Below are 19,951 nucleotides of genomic sequence, written 5' to 3'. Positions count from 1 at the left end.
CAAATAGAATCTTGGTGAATAAAAAGGGTTGGAAATGGAGAAAACCCCTCCCCCATAAAACCTCTTTAAAGATGTTACATATATCTCAGTAATATTTTTTTCATGGCAATTATAATCATCCTCATTTTGACAAATCACTCACATGCCTAATTCAAATGCTGCTGGTAAAACATGTATTTGTTTTTATCAAAGCTGTGCTAATGAAACAAACAACAGTTCAAAGGTTCATGGTAATTTCAGGTATGCTGCATTTTCTGTTCACATGAATTCATCTTAACTCAACCAAATACTTAGATCCCAGGAGAAGAAAATATTATATGCTCACATAGATTTACTGCACTTTTTGCTGGAAACATCAAAACCTATGCTTATGAGATTACCTTGTGAAAATTTGAGCTATATTTCTGTGCTTTACAAAGACCATTAGATACTACATTGATAGCTGATTATAAAATATCTATGATTTACAACTCATATTTACAGACTATTTATGAATCATAGTTATATAATTCAATATAAAATAAAGTAAAATGAGCAGAAATATAGATATACTCTATATTTACATATACATATACATATTAAGAGGCAGCTAAGTGACTCAGTGGACTCAGTCTTAACTCTGAAAGATAAATACAAATCCAAGTCTCTAACATTCATTAATGGTATGATTCTAGACAAATCACTTAACCTGTGTTTGTCTTAACCCACTAGTAAAAGAAATCTTTGCCAAGAAAACCCCAAATGAAGTAATGGAGAGTTGGATAGAAATGAATAAGAATTAGGACTTTGGAGACAAATTTTGTGAGTGTGTATTTGCATACTCCCTATCTAAATGTTCAAGCAACACAATATTATAATCCTATGTATATTGGGAATACAAATAATACAAAAAATAGGATGTCCTGTTTCCTCAAAAGATTTCAATCTAATGGGAGAAAACAAGACATAAAATAAAGTCATAAAAACTTAAATGGAATACAGAGGTGGGAACTGGTGGGAAATGACTGGATAATGGATGCACTTTATTTTATTTTTTAATTGAAAAAACTAATTAATTAATTTAGAATATTATTCATGGTTACATGATTCATGTTGTTTCCCTCTCCTCTTTTCCCCCCTCTCCCATAACCAACACACAATTCCATTGCATTTTACATGTGTCATTGATCAAGTCCTATTTCCATATTATTGATAATTGGACTAGGGTGATCATTTAGAGTCTACATTACTGGGCCCATTTTAAATTAAACATTGGTAGGGTTAGGCTCTCTAGTACTATATTCAGATGATCCAAATCATTTCAAGGTACTGATGATAGATAGCAAAGCTGATATAAGTTGATTTTTAGGCAAGCAACCAAAAAGTAAAATAAATGTAATTATTTTAAAATTATAAGATGATATAGACTAGTGGTAGTAGTCCTATGATCTCATATAGTTTCTAATAATAGCATCTTATATTCCAGTTTAAAGACTTTTTTAGCTGGAATATGGATCAAAATAATTTGATATTTTCTAAAGTAAAAAGAATGTTTGCATTCTTCTTTTAAATTTAAATAAAAAATAAAAAAATTAATTTAGAAATTTAACAATTTTTTTCATTCTCAAATAAGAGAAAAAATATTGCCCATCATAACTTCATAATTCTCTCAACTCTTACCTGAGACTCAGGAGTGCTCTATCTGTAATATAGGCTATTTGTGATGATTAGCTTCTATATACATGTTTCTTTCACAGATCATACTTCGTCAAACTGAACTAGTCAATCTATCTGTAAAAATGCTTCCAGCTTCAGAAGGCTACAGTTTTTAAAAATTATGTTGTTTTAATATCTTTATCTTTAAAAGATTATCTGGAAAGCAATTGAAATATTTTAAAGTAATCATAAAAAGTCATTATAGAAATAAAGTAGACTGTGGTCAAAGTTTAAATCATCTCTTAACCAAAATTAAACTATCTACACAATCATCCAGAAACCAACCATACTGAGTCCCTCAATGATGTTTCCATAGTAATAAGGCAGAAACAACTCAATACATTTATTCACATTATTGATATTCATGGTAATTATGAGAAAATATATTATAATGATAAGCATTCTTAGTCATAGCTATTTACAAACCATAGCCAATTTCCTAAAAGAATGCAAACATCAGAAAAAAGTAGGAATCACTAATCATATAAAAAAAATAGATGACCTTATAAAAAGTTAGCCTTAAAATCCTGAATTATAAATACCATGTTTGATGATGGCATTATGTGTGTTGTGTGTGTGTGTGTGTGTGTGTGTGTGTGTGTGTAATTCATCATATTTACCTCCAATCTAATTCACCTCTAGATAAGAATAGTCTTGGGAGTATTACCCATCATCAGTAAAGACTTGAAGTCCCAAATAACAGTGGAAATTAAACTAATGACTTTTCTAGAAGCAATAAAACTTGAACACATTATATTTTGTATACTAAGAGAGAAGTCTTAGCAGTCCCTGTTGAGTTTGTCACTTCCCTATATAGAAGAAAATCGGCTCACATAATGTTTATGTGACAAAAGGGAGAGAAAGGAGAAAATTGTCTTGCCAGTAAGAATATAATCTTTGGACTAGAGAATATGGAAAGAGGAAGGAACATAGATAGGAAGAACAAAGGTAATGATTCTACTTGTTTATCTCCCTAAACTCATTCACTGGGGTGGTTCAGCTTGAGACAGTCTGACTGAGCTAGAACTTCTTATAAAAATAACATTCATACATTAAAACCAATCATCATAGAAAAGTCTCTCTTGCAGGGAGAAAAATATTTTTCTAAGGTAAGAATTAAAGAACTTTAAAATGCAGGGATTCTCATATTATTTATTACTTATCTAAAAGGCTGGATGTTCCTTAAAGATAGTTTGCTTTCTTTTTATTGTTAGCTTTTCAGAACAGACTTTATAGTGAATTAAAAACATGTATTATTGGCTTACTTTTAACAAAACACTGTTTGTTAGTAAGATCCTCCCCAATGTGATTTAGGTTTGGTATGTTTTGGCTAACCTGAGGTAGTTTGAAGAATATCGTGTTTTGGGGGAGATCTCTCTTTAAGAAATGAAGCAGTTGTAATTCATATTAAAAAGAAGTCAAAATTCATAGCTCCACTGGGTTCTCTTTAGTCTTGCTTTGGAGTCGATTTGCATTTATATAAATGAACATCATAAAGAAGATGAAATAAAATGTCTTTTCTCAGTTGCATTCAATGTCCTTACATTTTTGTTTTTCATTCTTTTGATTTTGTTGGATTTTTTCTTAAGGTCTTATGTAGTCATTTGCTTCTATTTCTCTAATTCTTTTTTTTAATATTTTATTTCCCCAATTATATGTAATAATAATTTTATATATACATTTTCCAAAATTATAAGATCCAAATTATCTCCCTCCATCCTTTCATTCTCATCTCACTTAGATGCTAAGCAACTTGATCCATCATTATAAGAGAATACCCATATAAAAATAAATCCCCCAAATAAAAACTCAAACTAAAGTGAAAATAGTATTATTTGATTTATATTTTGACTACCTATTCGTTCTCTGGAGCGAAAATGCATTCTTTGGCATAAGTTCTTCAGAATTGTCCTGGATCATTGTTTTGTTGAGAATAGCTAAGTCTTTCACAGTTGATCATCATATAATATTGCTATTACTGTGTACAATGTTCTCCTGGTTCTTATTTCACCCTACAACAGTTCGTGTTGATCTTTCCAGCCTTTCCTAAAATTATTCAGTTTATCATTTCTTATTCTGGAACTTTTATTCAGTATTCCTTTTTACTGTCATATACCACAATTTGTTTATCTACATCTCATTTGATGGACCTTACCTCAATTTCCATTCATTTCTTTGGTACCACAAAAAGAACTGATATAAATATTTTTATATAAGTAGTTCCTTCCCCCTCATTTTTTTCCCTCTCCTTGGTATGTAGACCAAGTAGTGGTATTTCAGGATCAAAGGGTCATAGTTTTAAAGTCATTTGGCCGTAATTCCAAATTTTCCTCCAGATTGGTTGGATCAGTTCACAATTCCACCAAAAATGCATTAATAACCCAATTTTACCACAATCCTCCAACATATATCATTTTCCTTAACTGTCATTTTGGCCAATTGTATAGGTGTGAAATGGTCTCTCAGAGTTGTTCTCTGATCAAAAATGAACATTTTTTTATATTTATTGATAATTTTATTTCTCCTTCTGAAGACTGCATGTTTATATCTATGTTGTCTTGGTATAGAAAATTTTTCCACTCTTTCTTTTTGTGGGTTTTGCTGATCTAGATTTCATGTCAAGGCATCTTTTTCAAGTTTGGAGTAGAAAGTCCCTGACTTTTCTCTGATATCTTGTCTCTGCTCCTATCCTTGAAACTTTAAGAGAATTTTACAGAATGATTTAATATTGAGTAAGAGATATGATAATTTTTATAATTTTGGAACATAATTCTGAAAAGAATTTTAGCCAAGCATCCTCAATCAGCAGAAGGATAAAAGCAAGCAAGCAAGCAAAACAAAAAATCTCTATAAAACTGACAATGAAAACCTAACACTAATGTCTTCTGACTGGCTTTTTAAAATATTTGTTTGTTTGTTAATGAAAATTCCCAGGCATCTTCCTCTCTATTTCTCTTCAATATATTAGAGGAGGCATCATTTTGGACATATAAATATAGATACATTTGTACAAATATGAAACTATATTTTGCTTTTTTAAAATGATCTGTTCTTTCTCAAGAGGTGAACATAAATCATCCTTTAAACAATATCTTTTTTGCTTAATATAAGGTTTTCTTGGTTTTGTTTTCCAATCTTGATAATTTAATGTAGGTATTTCCATATTTTTAATTAACCTGCTCAGATTTTCTTAGTACTTAGGAGTGTTCCATCACAATTATATGCCTAAACTTATTTAAACATTTGCCCATGACTTTTGATGGGCATGGATGTCATAGCCCAAATCAGGACTCATGATAGCTGAGCCATTTCTCTTTGGCTGCCCAACAGCTACAATCCATCAGATGGAAGCAGAGGGCTGAAGGAAGCTACAGAGCAAATCATTAATTATTAGGAGAAATCAAGTGAAGAGCAGAAAGAAATAAGTATAGCAGAAGTACCTAGGTCAGCAAAGAAGTTGATGACATTCCTAAATAATGGCTTTAATTGGCTTGGCATATATTGATGATACTTAATGTTTTCCCTAGAAGATAATGATGACTCAGTAGTTTAAGAAACATAATTTGTCTTGATCCTCTATATATGTGCCCCATCATATTTCTTGTGGTAATTTTGGGGGGACTCACTCCATAGATGGAGAAATGAGGGTTGAAAGCTGTGATGAAAGGTTTGATAAAAATGGCTTCCCTCACTAATCCCTCCCTGAGTCCTTGAATTAATGAGGGAGATAAAATGGAGATCTCCCCTCCATGAAGGCTTGCCCCTTGGTGGCTGTTCTGGTCCTCAAGGGTAGCAGGGAAGTCTTCTCTACAAGGAGAGGTATGAGAGACCTTCATCTGGATATGTGCTGGTTTGGGGAATTTACAAGCCTCTCCCTTGTGTCTTCTTAAAAAACTGGCAACAAGATGGAGTCTTCCAATGGGCTTACTCTCTAGATGTAAATAAATGAGATTGAATTCACTACCTGATTGCTTATTTGATTTAATTGTTGTATAGGGCAAAGGTTAGAGGGGTTCTGGGTCATCCTAAATCTCTTCCTAAATACAATTAATTACTGAAGTACAAGGTTTTCTCATAGCCAGGGGAGAGGTAGAAAAAGGGGAAAGGACTGATTTCAGTACAGTATCTCAATAGTTCATGGAATGAAAGTCTTTGAAGAAATTAGGTTTTTCTTGACAGGAACCAGCAATGTTTTAAACAGTAATCCCAGATGTTAGGATTTCTGCCAGTGACAGAAATCTCCACAGGTGTCTTGAAATGACCCAGAGAAACATCTTCCACTCCCTTCTGCATCTCAGCACCCAACACCCTGCTCCTCAGGAGAATTTCCCAGAAATCCTTGTTCAGTTTCCAACTGTCATTCCTACATTCCAATTTCCCCCAACAGTCCTTCTGTTCTACTCCCCATCATTACATTGCCTATGTGTTTAGCACTTCATACTTATTCCTTGAAAATGTGTATATATATATATATTCTTTCTGTTTGCAACTGGGATGTGACAAAGTTTGAGAAAGGATACTCCTGTTTGTATAGATTACATTACTTCTCATTTATTTAATGCTATGATTTTATAATGCAAATATTTTATTACATTCATAATTAAATATAAATATTTTATGATGATTATTGTGATATGAAAATTTTATTTTATTTATTTTCTGGTAGAGCTGTAAAAATGGAGACTTGAATCTAGGACTTCAATCCCCAGAAGTCCTTGCTCTACTTCCAGGATGCTTTGTAATCACACTGAATTCTCACCTGGGCCAAGAGCAAATTATTATTTAAAGGGTCTCCACCTATGTTGGGTTCTCTCTGCTTTCCTGTTGCCACTTTCAAGCAGATGCATCTCTTTCATAATGTAGGTGAGGCTGTCTAGGCCTCTCTGGGCCTAGACATGTGCTTTCTTATTCTGTATTTTCTTTAATTCTTAACCTTTAATAAACCTCTAAAAATATAATACATCTAGAAACTACTTTCTACTTGCCTCAGTTTCCCCCAAAATTTTAATTCTTACAGAGCCCTGGGCTTACATTAAGGAATTATCTAAGGCCAAGTTAAGTCTTAACTCAGATGCTTCCTAACTATGTGAACGTGAACAAGTCATTTAATTTTGGTTTTAGTTTCTTCAATTGTAAGATGGGAATCATAGTAATCCTGATCTCCCTTAGTTGTGGGGATCAAATAAGATATTTGTAAAGCATATGACAGAGTTATTGGCAAATAGTAGTTGCTAAAAAATGCCTAGTCATGATGATGATGATGACAACAATAACAATGGTGATAAAGATGGTTATTTTATTTCCTTCAATGATTGTGTCTTGTGATTGTTATTTTACAACTGTAATATGAGAAATGAGTAGAATTTAATTTTCCATTCATTAGGGTTAAAAATATAAATGAGAAAATCCTGCCTTACCAATGACTGCAAGATAGCTCAGCACACAGGGAGTCACAAAGAACTGAAATTTAGTACTGCTTTATTTTCTAGAGCTATATAACGCTGGGCAAGAAATTTAAGTACAAATTAGTTGTCCTTATAAGAGCTTACATTGCTGCAATTAATAGAAACTTTTGTGTAGTTTGAAGAGCACAATGACAAAAAAGTTTATATTCTAATGAGGGAAACAACATGTAAATACCTTCCAAAGTATAACATATACTGTGTAAAATGAGAGACAGTCTCAGAGGGGAAGCTCTATCATTGAAAGAAATTGGGAAAAGTTCCTTAATGCCATTATGTTCAAAGTTAAACTTTGTTAAAGTTAAAATTATGGTTGAGATTGAATGTAATAATTTTATTTGGTTGCCAAGGATTTTATTCATAAATTCCAAATGAAACACCCAAAAGTCATCTAGAAATTTTATGGTGATTTAACTGATATAGTGGAGGAGATTAAGAAGAAGGAAGAAGGAAGGGGCTAGTATCAGGCAGGAAGATTAGGAGATCTAGAAAGTAAGGTTTTGAGTGTGAAGGAGGGAAGAATCAGCCTGACCTCCGAAGGGCCTCAGCTAAGAGGCCTGAACCTGAATCAGCTCAAGGGCAAAACTCACAACCAACACTCAAAGATGTCGAAACACCTACCACACTCTCAGTCAGAGTTGCCTCTCCAGAGAAAGAAGAGGAGAGAGGAAGTGACGTGCCTTATATAGACAGTTTTACACCACTTTCTTGCATCTCATCTGTACCAATGATGACTTAGCTTGTCTTAGGATAGCCCAGAAGTCTGTTCCTTTTTCTGCACATGTCTGTTGAAGGCCATTTCCTTAGATAATTAAATCTTGAGTTTGATGCAGACCTTCTAAATCTTGTTAAACTTAGAAGGAAGGAGAAATGTAGAATTTCCAAGACCTGATTCTGTTATTCCAAGTATCTCCATTGTTACTGATCAGGAAATAGCTAAATCAGATTTTCTAAAGAATGGCCTGATTAGGGTGGAATAGTTTTAAAATTCATAACTTTGAGGAAGCCAGAAGAAGGAAACAAATAGGGAGAGCTCTCAAGGCATAGGGGACAGCCATTGGGAAGGCAAGGAGACCAGATGGGAAGTCTTCTGTGAGGAAAGAGGTCTGTGTTACAGGATTATAGTTTATAGAGGGGATAAAAGTGTTAGAAGTCTAGAAAGGTAGAAATAAGATATGATGTCAAGGATTCTAAACAAAATATTTATATTTTACCCTGGATGAAATAGGGAACTGAGAGAGTTTATTAAATAAGAAGGTTACATATTCAGACTTATACTTTAAAAGATGATCTTGGCAGCTGACTCAAGTATGGACTAGAGTGGGGAGATACCTGAAGCAAAGACACCTCCAAATAGGAGGAATGCTCCAAGCATGAAATAATGAGAGTCTAATTCTAGATTGGCGAATATGTGAGATATATTAAAAAGGTAGAATCAACAGGATTTGACAAGAAATTCAATATCAATGTGAAGAAGAAAAGGAGAGGAGAAGACTTGAGGATAAAACTAAGGCTCTCACCCTGGGTGAATGGGAAATTGGTGGTGTCCTTCACAGTTAGTAATATCTATGGGACATTACATCATGAAGGTCCATAAAAAATTGAAGATATAAAACATGACAAAAAGAGGTTACAGCTAGATAAATAGATCTGAGAATCACTTTCCTAGAAATTATATATATTTTTGTTATTTAAATTGCTTGGTATCTTAAGTACAATGCAATTGTCTTCTTGAGTTTTGCAACATCTGGTAATATTGGAATACTGAATGAATAGTCAACCATTATTGGCATAATTGCTGGCTTAAAACAGCAACTTTGAACTTGGGGAAAGTAGCAAGAGGTTATACAAAGAATTTTCAGAGATTTAGGGACCCTTAAATTAAATCTCATATTATTTTATGACATCAAAAATACTTAAATAGTAGGTCAGTGTTAAATAGACAGCTTTGGTTATTGAAAGTAGGGATTTTAATCGTAGTCTCTTCCCTTGAGGTGTCTTTTTCTGCTATTTGGGCACAGTTAATGGAGATTCCACATATGACTGCAGATTAACTGTGGTGCATGTAAAACAGTCTTCAGGAGGGGTAGAGAAAATTTATGCATTTGTCTCAAATTCTATTATTATTTTTTTGCTTCCTAAGGTACCTAGATTGTATAAAGATAAGCCAATTTTATAACAGTAAATCTCAAAATAATACTTATTATGAGATAAGTATACTTTTTTACTACATACTCCCTGCTGAGCAACATAATGTCATTAGTTTGGGATACTATGTTCTCTTTTTCATCCTTTAACTATTAGGCTTGTCATTTTACAACATATAACTCTATTTGGGAAATGCTCCAATGGAGAATATTTATCTGCCTTTTTCCCCATGAATGGAAAATAATGCTGATTTCAGTGGTTACTCACTTGAAAAATAATACTTATCAGGAATGAATATGATTCAAAGGCTTAAGATCAGTATCAATTACTTATCTTCTTATATCCCAAACTGCAAGTTATTTTGTTTAATACTTGCATTTCCCTTTTCTATTTCTACTATTCTTTCTTTTTGCTACTATGCATTTCTACTACCATTTGATTTCAATTTAAGAAGTCATAACAATTGAAAATGAAAAAGTTACATAAATGTCACTATCTTTCTGCAGATTTTCTAAACTGTTGATAAAATATATTGTGTGAACATCTGGGATGGGTCTCTCTTGAAGGGAGAAATAGATCTGTGCACAAAACAGTATTTATGACAATAACTTCCTGACACAGAAGAGTTATTAAAATGTGTGAGAAAAAAGAAGACTGTCTTCTAATTACACTTTTATATACACCTTGTCCTCATTTTTTCTCTAAGTACAATATTGTTGAATCTGCATGTGAGAATTTATTTGACTTTTCCTCTTTCATCAAAAACTTCATTAGTGATCAATTCCATTGGTTCTGTTCCCTTTAAAAAACAGAATAACAAATAGAAAAAAAATGTTTTTATGACAGTTGTTCTATATTGCAGAAACAAAATAGGAATAATTTCTGGGACAAATGACTAATTTTTTTTGGCTGATATAGCCTAGATCAACAAAAGCTTATTGGCCAATAGAAGAATTTAATGACCATAGGTCATGATAATACAGAATCATCTTAATAACCTATCTTTTAAAATTCTTTAAATTCTGTCATCTCTTCCATAATTCTGGTGGGAAAGTTAGTGTTTATATTCAAAATTAAATGAAATATTTAAACCAAATAATATTCTGCTTACTATATGGTATATAATACATGTTGTTTAAAATCACCTTATAAAAATCTTTGCTATAAGGTAAGATTTATGTGTATTCAAATTACAAACACACCTATTTGATTACTCACCACAAAATGAGGAATAGAACAAGGAAAATGTCTATATTTGCATGGAATTCTAATTTATTACAAAGAAAATAACAAAAACAGCCAGAATTGCTTACCTGGGGATATGATATAGAAGAAATCCTTAAATTCATCCATCCATACTTCTGCTAATCTCCTATTATTCTTGTTAATGACATGACCAGTGCCCCCTGGAAAAGTATATGGGGTTGCCTTGCGAAACACATGACCCACATGAGAACAGGTTACAATTTCTAATGATCCTCCACATTGCCAAATCTGAAAAAGGGGGGAGGGAAACATTTTATGAGTCATAAAAATGAGACAATGAAGGAGGAATAAGAAGAAGCATACCTTGAAAAGAAAATATTCATTTAGATTTTAAAATATTTATCTGAAATTATAAAGATACTTTATGAAATATATTTCATAGTATATAATTCTGAGATATAAAGAAATAATTATATATGACAAATTACATCTAGCAAAGAATTTTAGCTTACATTTTCTCATTGAAATTTGACTATCTAACTGTCTGCCATGTTTATCAGATACCCTGATTTTTGATATGTGACTCTAAATTACCAACACATATCAGCCAAACTAGTTATTTATTGATCTATTTAACAAGTGACCTCAATGTATTAAACACTAAAAAGCTGTGATCTACTTTATACTTTACTTCATGATAGTATGCCATGACTACATATCTTTAAAGGTAGGGAAAAGTTTTGGTTGTAATTCACTTTAATTACAAAATAATTTCATCTGCTCCTACCACTTGAAAAAGCTAATTTTTAATGAATTACTTTCTTTGATAAGCTTTTGTGGCACTTTTCCCATTTGGCTAATTCTGAGTTTTTTGGGTGTTATTTTTTCAGTATTTTTGTGTCTCTTTTACCAAATGGTTAATTATTTTTTCCACAATTTTCTGCTTTCATTCTTATTTCTTGAATGAACTTTTCTTCTATACCACATAATTGACATTAAAATCATTTTAAGTTCTGGTAGAAATTTTTGTTGTGTTTATAACCAACTCTTATTTTCCCTTTAGTCTTTGCTTATAGTTGCTTTGACTTCATTATTTCCTTGTAAGTCTATTTTTTCATCTTTACTGAAAACAGTAGATTTTTAAGATTAAGTTCTTTTTTGTAATTTGCTCATTTTTCTGCCTTACTTATTTGTTTTGTTAAATATAAATTATGTTAAATTTGGGTTTGATTCCCAGGATGGGGGTGTTTTGGAATTGGTAGATCTCTCTCAATCTTCAGGACTTTTTTTTTTAAACTCCTATTTTCACAGCTAGTTTGGAAGTCTTCAATGTTTCTAAAATAGTGTGAGCTAAAGAGAGGTGAGGTTACTGTTCCTATTCTCCATACTCTGGTCTTTACTTAGGAAAGGTCCTTTGTCACGTAGGAATAATCAACATTCTTCCTAAGTTTTTCTTGGGACCAGAACTAATACTGCTACTCAAAGTTCCTGGTCTATCTTAATTGAAAGTGCTCCTCTCTGTCCTGAGAATATGACCCAGAAACAAATCAGTCTATCTATCTATCTATCTATCTATCTATCTATCTATCTATCCCCATAATCCCTTTTTTCCAATCACTATACTATCTATTACTTGAGAGCTCCAAAGATTCTTCTTCCGTCATCACCAGCTAGTCCCAACAATGATATTATATCCACTTGGTCTTTGGGTCTTTCGCCCTGAATTATAGTTGCCTCTGCAAGTGCAGATTACATCAGTTATTATTTTAAAGATTATTATTTTTTTAATTTTTGTAAACCCTTCCTTCAGTCTTGGAGTCAATATTGTGTATTGGTTCCAAGGCAGAAGAGTGGTAAGGGCTAGGCAATGGGGGTTAAGTGACTTGCCCAAGGTCACACAGCTGGGAAGTGTCTGAGGCCAGATTTAGACCTAGGACTTCCCATCTCTAGGCCTGGCTCTCAATCCACTGAGCTACCCATCTCCCCCACAGACTGTATTGAGAGATTTACTGACAAAACTCCAAGGGTGAAGACAGACAGAAAAGCCCAAACCCACAAAAAATGAGAGGAGCAAAAGTTCAGGCAACTGCATGGAGTAAAGAAGGTGTAAATATGAGTAAACAATAGGAAAAGAAAAAAGAAATTTGTCAATTGTATGACAGCTTCTATACAGGCAATGAACAAAGAGCAAATAGAACAAAAAAGGATGAGGGAGCAGCAAGCAAAAAACAGAAACCCCAGTGAATTGGATACAGACTTTGGAAAAACTCAAAATACAATTCAAAACACAATTGAGAGGCTGAAGACAACTGGGAAATGAACTTAAAACTTAAGATAAGTTATCTGGAAACAAAAAAAAACCAGTGTATTGAAAGTCAGAGAGTTAATTAGCTTGAAAATGAGGCAAAGAATTTGAAAGACAAGTCAAAGAAAATAAAATATGAAGCAGAGAAGATGAAAAATGATCTCCAAAGAAATTCAGGCCAGGAGGAGAAAGATGACCAAAAAGCCAGCAAAGAAATTCAGTCTTTAATATCCAGAATACAACAACTAGAAGCAAATGACTTCACAAGTCAGCAGGACACTATAAAACAAAACCAAAAGAATGAAAAAAATGAGGAAAATATGAAGCATCTCTTTCACAAAACAGATAATTTAGAAAATCATTACAGGAAAGACAGTTTAAGAATCTTTGGCCTACCAGAAGACCATAACAAAAGAAAAAGCCTGGACACCATACTACAGGAAATTATTCAAGAAAACTGTCCTGATATTCTAGAACAATAGGGAAAAGAGGAGATTAAAAGAATCCAAAGATCACCTCCTATACTTAATCCCCAACTGACAACACCCAGGAATTTTATAGCCAAATTCAAGAACTATCAGTGAAAGGAAAAAAAAATATAAAAAGCTTCTAAGAAGAAGTCATTCAGATACCATGGAACCACAGAGAGGATAACACAGGACCTGACTGCATCTACACTGAAGTACCAAAAGGCATGGAATATGATATTCCAGAAAGCAAGGAAGTAGGTCTACAACCAAGAATCAATTACCCAGCAAAACTGTCCACATTCTTACAGGGGAAAGTATGGACATTTAACAAAAATAGGAGAATTTCAAGCATTTGTAAAGAAAAATCCAGACCTGAACAGAAAATTTGATGTCCAAGCACAGAACTCAATACTATTTAAAAACAAAACATTCGTGTAGAAGGAAATAGTGAAAGAATAAAAGTTTTGATTTTATTAGTATAGTAAGTTGATTTTTAGTTTTATTGTAGTTAGTTTTTGTTTTCTGTATTAATGATAGGATAAGGTCTTAGAATAGTAAAAAGTTTCATCTGAATTGTTCAAATAGGATTTGCAAAATGAAGTTTAAATGAGTTTTATACAGTTATTTTAGATAGACTAGTTTTTTGTAAAATATGTTAGTTTGTAAGTATTTTATTGTTTCAAAAGTTTTTCAAAAGTTTGCATTTTTTATTTTACATTTTGAATTTCTGTAATTGTATGTTTTGCACTTGTATTTGTACAAATATGTTTTCATTGATTTTTGGCTTCATTGAAATTTTCTTTTCTTTCATTTATATCTCTAGTACAGGTTAGCATAGATAAAGTGTAGAAATAAGAATAGGATAAGAAAAGCATAAGATTAAGACTATTTCTAGGAAATATAATAATAATAGGGTAAGGTATATCTTTAAAATTCCCTAGAATAGCAAGCATATGGGAGAGATTCTCTTCCATATGATCAAAGGAGGTAATTTGTAAGGATTATATTAGAAAATAAGTATTGATTTATTAGTTTAGAGATAAGAAGTAAAGTGGCTGGCTTGAGAAAAGAACTGGAGTTTGAAGCAGAGTTGAAAGAGTATGTTAATTTCAGAAGTGACAGTTATAACTGTTTTGCTCTGTCAATTCCTCTCTCTTGCAGTTAGGAATTGGTTTCTGGCACTTGGCAGAGTCACACTCTCAGAAAGTCTCTCTCAGCCTGGAGGAAGTAACATCTTTGTTTCTCTCTGTGACTGAGGGAAAGATCTGAAGGAGCTTGGTGTTTTTCTTTCCCAACTTGGAAAACACTAGTGACTATTTATTGTGGTTTTTATAATAGATTGGTTTATATCTGAGAAGACCAAAGAAATATCTGTTCTTTAGCTTGGACTCTGAGTGTGTTAAAACTTGTTTCTTGTTGAGACTCAACCAGCTAGCTTTTGCTATTTTATAATTTGAAGGCGAAGTTAAACTTTATAAGGGTAATAGTGGTAGTTTTTATTTAGATAGTATAAACTTGGGTTATTCAGATCAGGGAGGAATGCAGGAGAAATGGTTCCTTACAGAACCAGGGAGTTTATTTGGGTAGATTTAGAATCCCTTAGAATTAGAAATCCTTTATTCATCCTTATATATTTAAATAAAATTTTATGTTTATAATAAGAGTCTCTTTAGCATCCTTTCACCTGGCCCTGAGGGTAAGTTCACATTTGAGCTTCACTTCATCATTGAGGATACTTTTGATTACCTGTATCAAAAGAATGCAAGCAGTTTTGAACCTATATTGGAATAGTTTTTCTATTTTGTGTAGCTCACTTTTATTTTTTTTTTTTTAATTTTTACAGTGGTCATAAACATTAAATGAGGTAATGCCATTAAAGTTCTTTTTAATTATAAAGTTTAATTATTTTGTAGCCATTTTAACAATATATGCCATTATACTTAAGTGATATTCAATGTTTCAATATGCTTCGATATGTTTGTTAAGTCCAGTGGTTCATAACTGTGAAAGTGTGATTAGTCTTTGTATTCAAAGTAAGCCTTATTGTTATAATGCACAGTGGAGGACTGCTTCTATAGTACAGAACTTTGTATTATAATTTTTTAAAAAAGATCTTTTTAAATAATTACAAAGTGTGTTTGCATTCAGATGCCATGGATTACAATTTTATGGGCATGATTATGTTCATTTTTGTAAAATATAAGAATTGTATTGTACAAAAGACAAATAAATATCATTCCCAGCTTCCTTTCACATTATCATCATCTACCATCTAACAACTCCCTCTTCACTTTTTTTTAGTCCTTCTAGTGAAAAAGTGAAAAGTGAAAAAGGGAACATTGGTAAAACTTAAACACACACACATACACACTCACACATAGAAAAAGATGTAGTCTGACTTAGTAGAGTTTGCTAATTGAAAGAATAGAAACTTGATATGATGAAGTGAATAACTAAATGACTACCACTTCTTTTAAAAGGAAAAAGCACTTTTGTTTTTTTGTCAATTAATGAAGGACCTGAAATATGAAAATTTTCATAGCAGAATACTGTTTCACCACACAAAAATTAATTTCAAAAATCCCAATAAAAGAATAGAAATTATCTTCTACATTCAAATATTGAGACTTGGATTCATAGCAGCTAAATATATTCCTATGAACATAATCTTTTTCAGAAGCACCCTGTTAACATGAAGGTCCCAATTATACATTGGACACCTCTCATATATCAAGGGCTCATTTCCCTTTGCAGTAATTGGGAATCCAGTATTGAGAATTTCTAGAAGGATATACTCTAATTTCATTTATGAGCACATGGACTCATAATAAAAGACAAAGGATGGATTTAAAACCCATCCCTAAGTGACCAGGAAACCAATTTTTGTGGTAGGTGAAGGTCTCCCAAGGAATCTAAACAATTTGAATGAGTATCAATGATTGGATTACAAAGAACAAAGTTGAATCTTACTTCTTTCTCCCTGTGGATGTTTTATGATAATTTTCTCTTTTACTAGGAACTTCCCCGTGACCACTGTTTTCAATTGTGCCTTACATCTCTGTTACCCCTATCTTCTCCTCTTGCCAGGGGGTGATGATTTGTTCTTTTTGACTTTGGTTACTTTCACATTGACTTCCTGTAGCAGATGGATCTTTCTGGCTTCTCTCCAGACACCAAATCTTCAATGGATTGATCTTTGGGAGATTTACCTGAAGCCTTAGTTTGTCAAGTTAGAACTCTTTCATTCTTCTAAGCAATCTAGATTCTCTACAATATTGAAATTTGTTACAGTTTTATACACAGGTTCCATACTTTCATCCTCTGCATCAGAGGTCTATAAACTAGGGCTATAGAGTTGTTTTTTTTTAAATAAGATAATAACACTAACAATCTTTAGTTCCAGAGCCACATGAAATCTGGCAGTAGGTCAGATTTAATAAAAATGAATTCTTCATGTGTCTGTGGGAAACACTTTTAAAAATTGTTCTGTCCAGTAGAGGAACCTATTTCTATGTTGAATCAGCTAATGATGCCCTCAAGATTGTCTATGGGCAATTAAAACCCACCACCACTCTCTTGCTATCCTCTGACGGTGACACTCTCATAAAAGATAAAAAAGGCATCAGCAACAGGTGGAAAGAACACTTCAGTCAGCTTCTCAACCGACCCAGTGGATCAAAGCACACTTGACCAGATCCCCCAAAACCGCACCAATGAACAACTTGACATCCCTCCTTCAAAAGAGGAAGTCCAAAAAGCCATTAAACAAATGAGTACAGGTAAGGCACCTAGTAAAGGCGGGATCCCAACCGAGGTGTACAAGGCCTTAAATGGAAAGGCACTCCAGGCATTCCACATAGTGCTGACCAGCATATGGGAAGAGGAAGACATGTCCCCAGAACTCAGAGATTCCTCCACCGTAGACCTATACAAGAACAAAGGTGCACGAGCAGCCTGTGACAACTACAGAGGCATCTCACTACTCTCCACTGCTGGAAAGATCCTCGCCTGTGTTTTACTCAACAGACTCCTGTCATCTGTTTCAGAGCAGAACCTGCCTGAATCACAATGTGACTTCCTACCAGATCGCAGCACCATCGACATGGTCTTCACAGTGAGGCAAATACAGGAAAAATGCCTTGAGCAGAACCTGAGTCTCTATATTGTCTTCATAGACCTGACGAAGGCGTTCGACACAGTGAACAGGGATGCATTGTGGGTGATCCTTAGCAAGCTCGGTTGCCCAGCAAAATTCATCAGACTGATCGAGTTCTTTCATGTCAACATGACAGGGGAAGTCCTATCTGGTGGAAAGACTTCCGATCGCTTCAACATCTCCAATAGCGGGAAACAAGGCTGTGTCCTCGCTCCAGTACTATTCAACCTATCCTTTACCCAAGTATTACAACTTGCTGTGATGGATCTAGACCAGGGCGTCTACATCAAATACCAACTGGATGGCTCACTATTCAACCTTTGCCACCTGACTGCAAAAACAAAGATAGCAGAGAGACTCATCCTGGAAGCTCTCTTTGCAGATGACTGTGCTCTCATGGTCCACCAAGAAAATCATCTCCAAACCATTGTGGACAGGTTCTCGACAGCTACAAAACTGTTTGGCCTGACTATCAGCCTCAGCAAAACAGAGGTGCTGTTCCAACCTGCACCAGGGAGGCCAACTAACCAGCCGTGCATTACAATCAATGGCACTCAGCTTTCTAACATCAACACTTTCAAGTACCTGGGCAGCACCATCGTCAACGATGGGTCCCTTGACCACAAGATTAATGTTAGGATCCAAAAGGCCAGCAAGGTACTCAGGCAGCTGTGCTCCAAAATCCTCCAACACAGAGGTGTAAGCACTGTGACGAAGCTCAAAGAGTATAACACAGTGGTCCTCAGCTTGCTCCTGTACGGTTGTGAGACATGGACACTGTACCAGAAGCACATGAAACAGCTGGAGCAATTTCACCAATGCTTTCTCCAGTCAATCATGAGGATCTGATGGCAGGACCGTATCACCAACCACGAAGTCCTCGACAGAGCAACTCCACCAGCATCGAAGTAATGGTCCTCAAAACCCAGCTACGATGGTCTGGACACTTCATCTGCATGGACCCACAGCGAATACCAAGACAGGTCTTCTATGGTGAACTGTCAGCTGGACTCAGGAAACAAGGTCGACCAAAGAAAAGATTCAAGGATCAGCTAAAGTCAAACTTGAAGTAGGCTGGCATTACATCAAAGCAACTAGAACTTGCTGCCTCTGTCAGAAGCAGCTAGCGAACCCACATTAACCATGCCGCCACCACCTTTGAAGATGAACGACATCAACGTCTTGCTGCTGCACGTGAACGCCGACACCAGGCCACAACCACACCTCCCAAAACAACTGGCGTTCCATGCCCCGTGTACCACAAACTCTGGGCCTCAGTCTTTGGACTTCAAAGCCACATGATGGTACATTAATAGATAATAATGCACAAAGACAATAGTCATTCTCAGTCACCCAGAGACTACCACTAATGGTGTATTCAGAGTTTTAAATCTCCTCCTTTCCCAGGCCCTTGTATAACATACCCTCCACTCACATGAAAATTAGTGTTATGCCTTTTGTGGTTTGAAAAGATACACATGAGCTCTATCTCCTACCCACTAGAGCTTCTGGAATAGGTTAAAATTAGTTTTAGCTGTTTCCCATCAATGTGTCTAAAAGAAAGGCAAGTGAGTAGTAGAACTGGAAGCTGACTCCCATTATCTTCCCCAAATTCCTACAATTGTATCAAATGTAGGTGACATTTCCTTAATTTTTCCCCCCTGAAAAAGCACTTTACAGAGAGTAACATTACATTATATACAAGGTCATTAAAGATATGTATGTATAAACATACATATATGTCATTGTTATATTTATATAATCTCAAATATTCCATTCTTTTGGAATCTTTCCCTCTTTTAAGAGAATTTAAGAAAATTGGTTCCTTAGTACCTATAAAAGTGAATGTTCTACTGCATGTTTCTTCAATGTGAATTTTGTGAATTCTAAGTGCTCTCCTAATTCATCATTTTATGTGCCACTGTCATTATCACACATAATAAATCCAATAAAGAGGTGTTGAAGTTCAAATATGATTGATCCACTGGTATCACTGATACAACTCCATTAATCTGTTTCCCTTTAGGTCTATTCTGATGTCCTTCAAATTTCATACATAAATCCTCTTAAGAGGATCTTTCTTACCTTGATATCATTGCAAAATTTTTTTAGGATCATTTTCTCCTTAATGTTTCCTTTGTTTGATAAAGATATACTCTTCATAAAGTTTGATCACTATCTTTTGTAATGTCTTGAACATACAATAAGAATAAATACAATGGAAGAAAAATTTCCTAGAAACCATTTGATTAAATTATCAAATAAAGGATCAATTGATTCTCAGGGAAATCTTATGAATGTCTTTTAGGCCCTTAGGATCCTTTCAAATCTGAGTTTGCTTTCAAATTCCATTTTGGTGACATAAATAAGCAAAATTCACAAAATGAATAATAAATTAATTAAAAATAAATTTCAAAGTAGGAAATTTAGCACATTTTTAGGAACCAGTCACCCACGATTGAAACCTTCAGGTTATTTTCATTTCACCTTTCAGAAATAAAACAGCCAT

At 34.0% G+C, this 19,951-nt stretch overlaps 1 protein-coding gene across 1 annotated transcript in view; it reads right to left on the bottom strand.

The window, feature by feature from the left end:
* Positions 1-19,951, bottom strand: part of GALNT13 (polypeptide N-acetylgalactosaminyltransferase 13) — an 809,448-nt gene that overhangs the window by 230,474 nt on the left and 559,023 nt on the right. Inside the window, exon 8 of the mRNA XM_001373001.4 lies at positions 10,619-10,799. Within this exon, the coding sequence (XP_001373038.1) occupies positions 10,619-10,799 (181 nt within the window). The remainder of the gene's footprint in view (positions 1-10,618; positions 10,800-19,951) is intronic.

Source organism: Monodelphis domestica, chromosome 4 (assembly GCF_027887165.1).
Source record: "Monodelphis domestica isolate mMonDom1 chromosome 4, mMonDom1.pri, whole genome shotgun sequence".
Classification (NCBI taxonomy): Eukaryota; Metazoa; Chordata; class Mammalia; order Didelphimorphia; family Didelphidae; genus Monodelphis; species Monodelphis domestica.
Note: the sequence above shows the minus strand (reverse complement) of the source record. Positions and strands in the feature narration are given on the sequence as shown.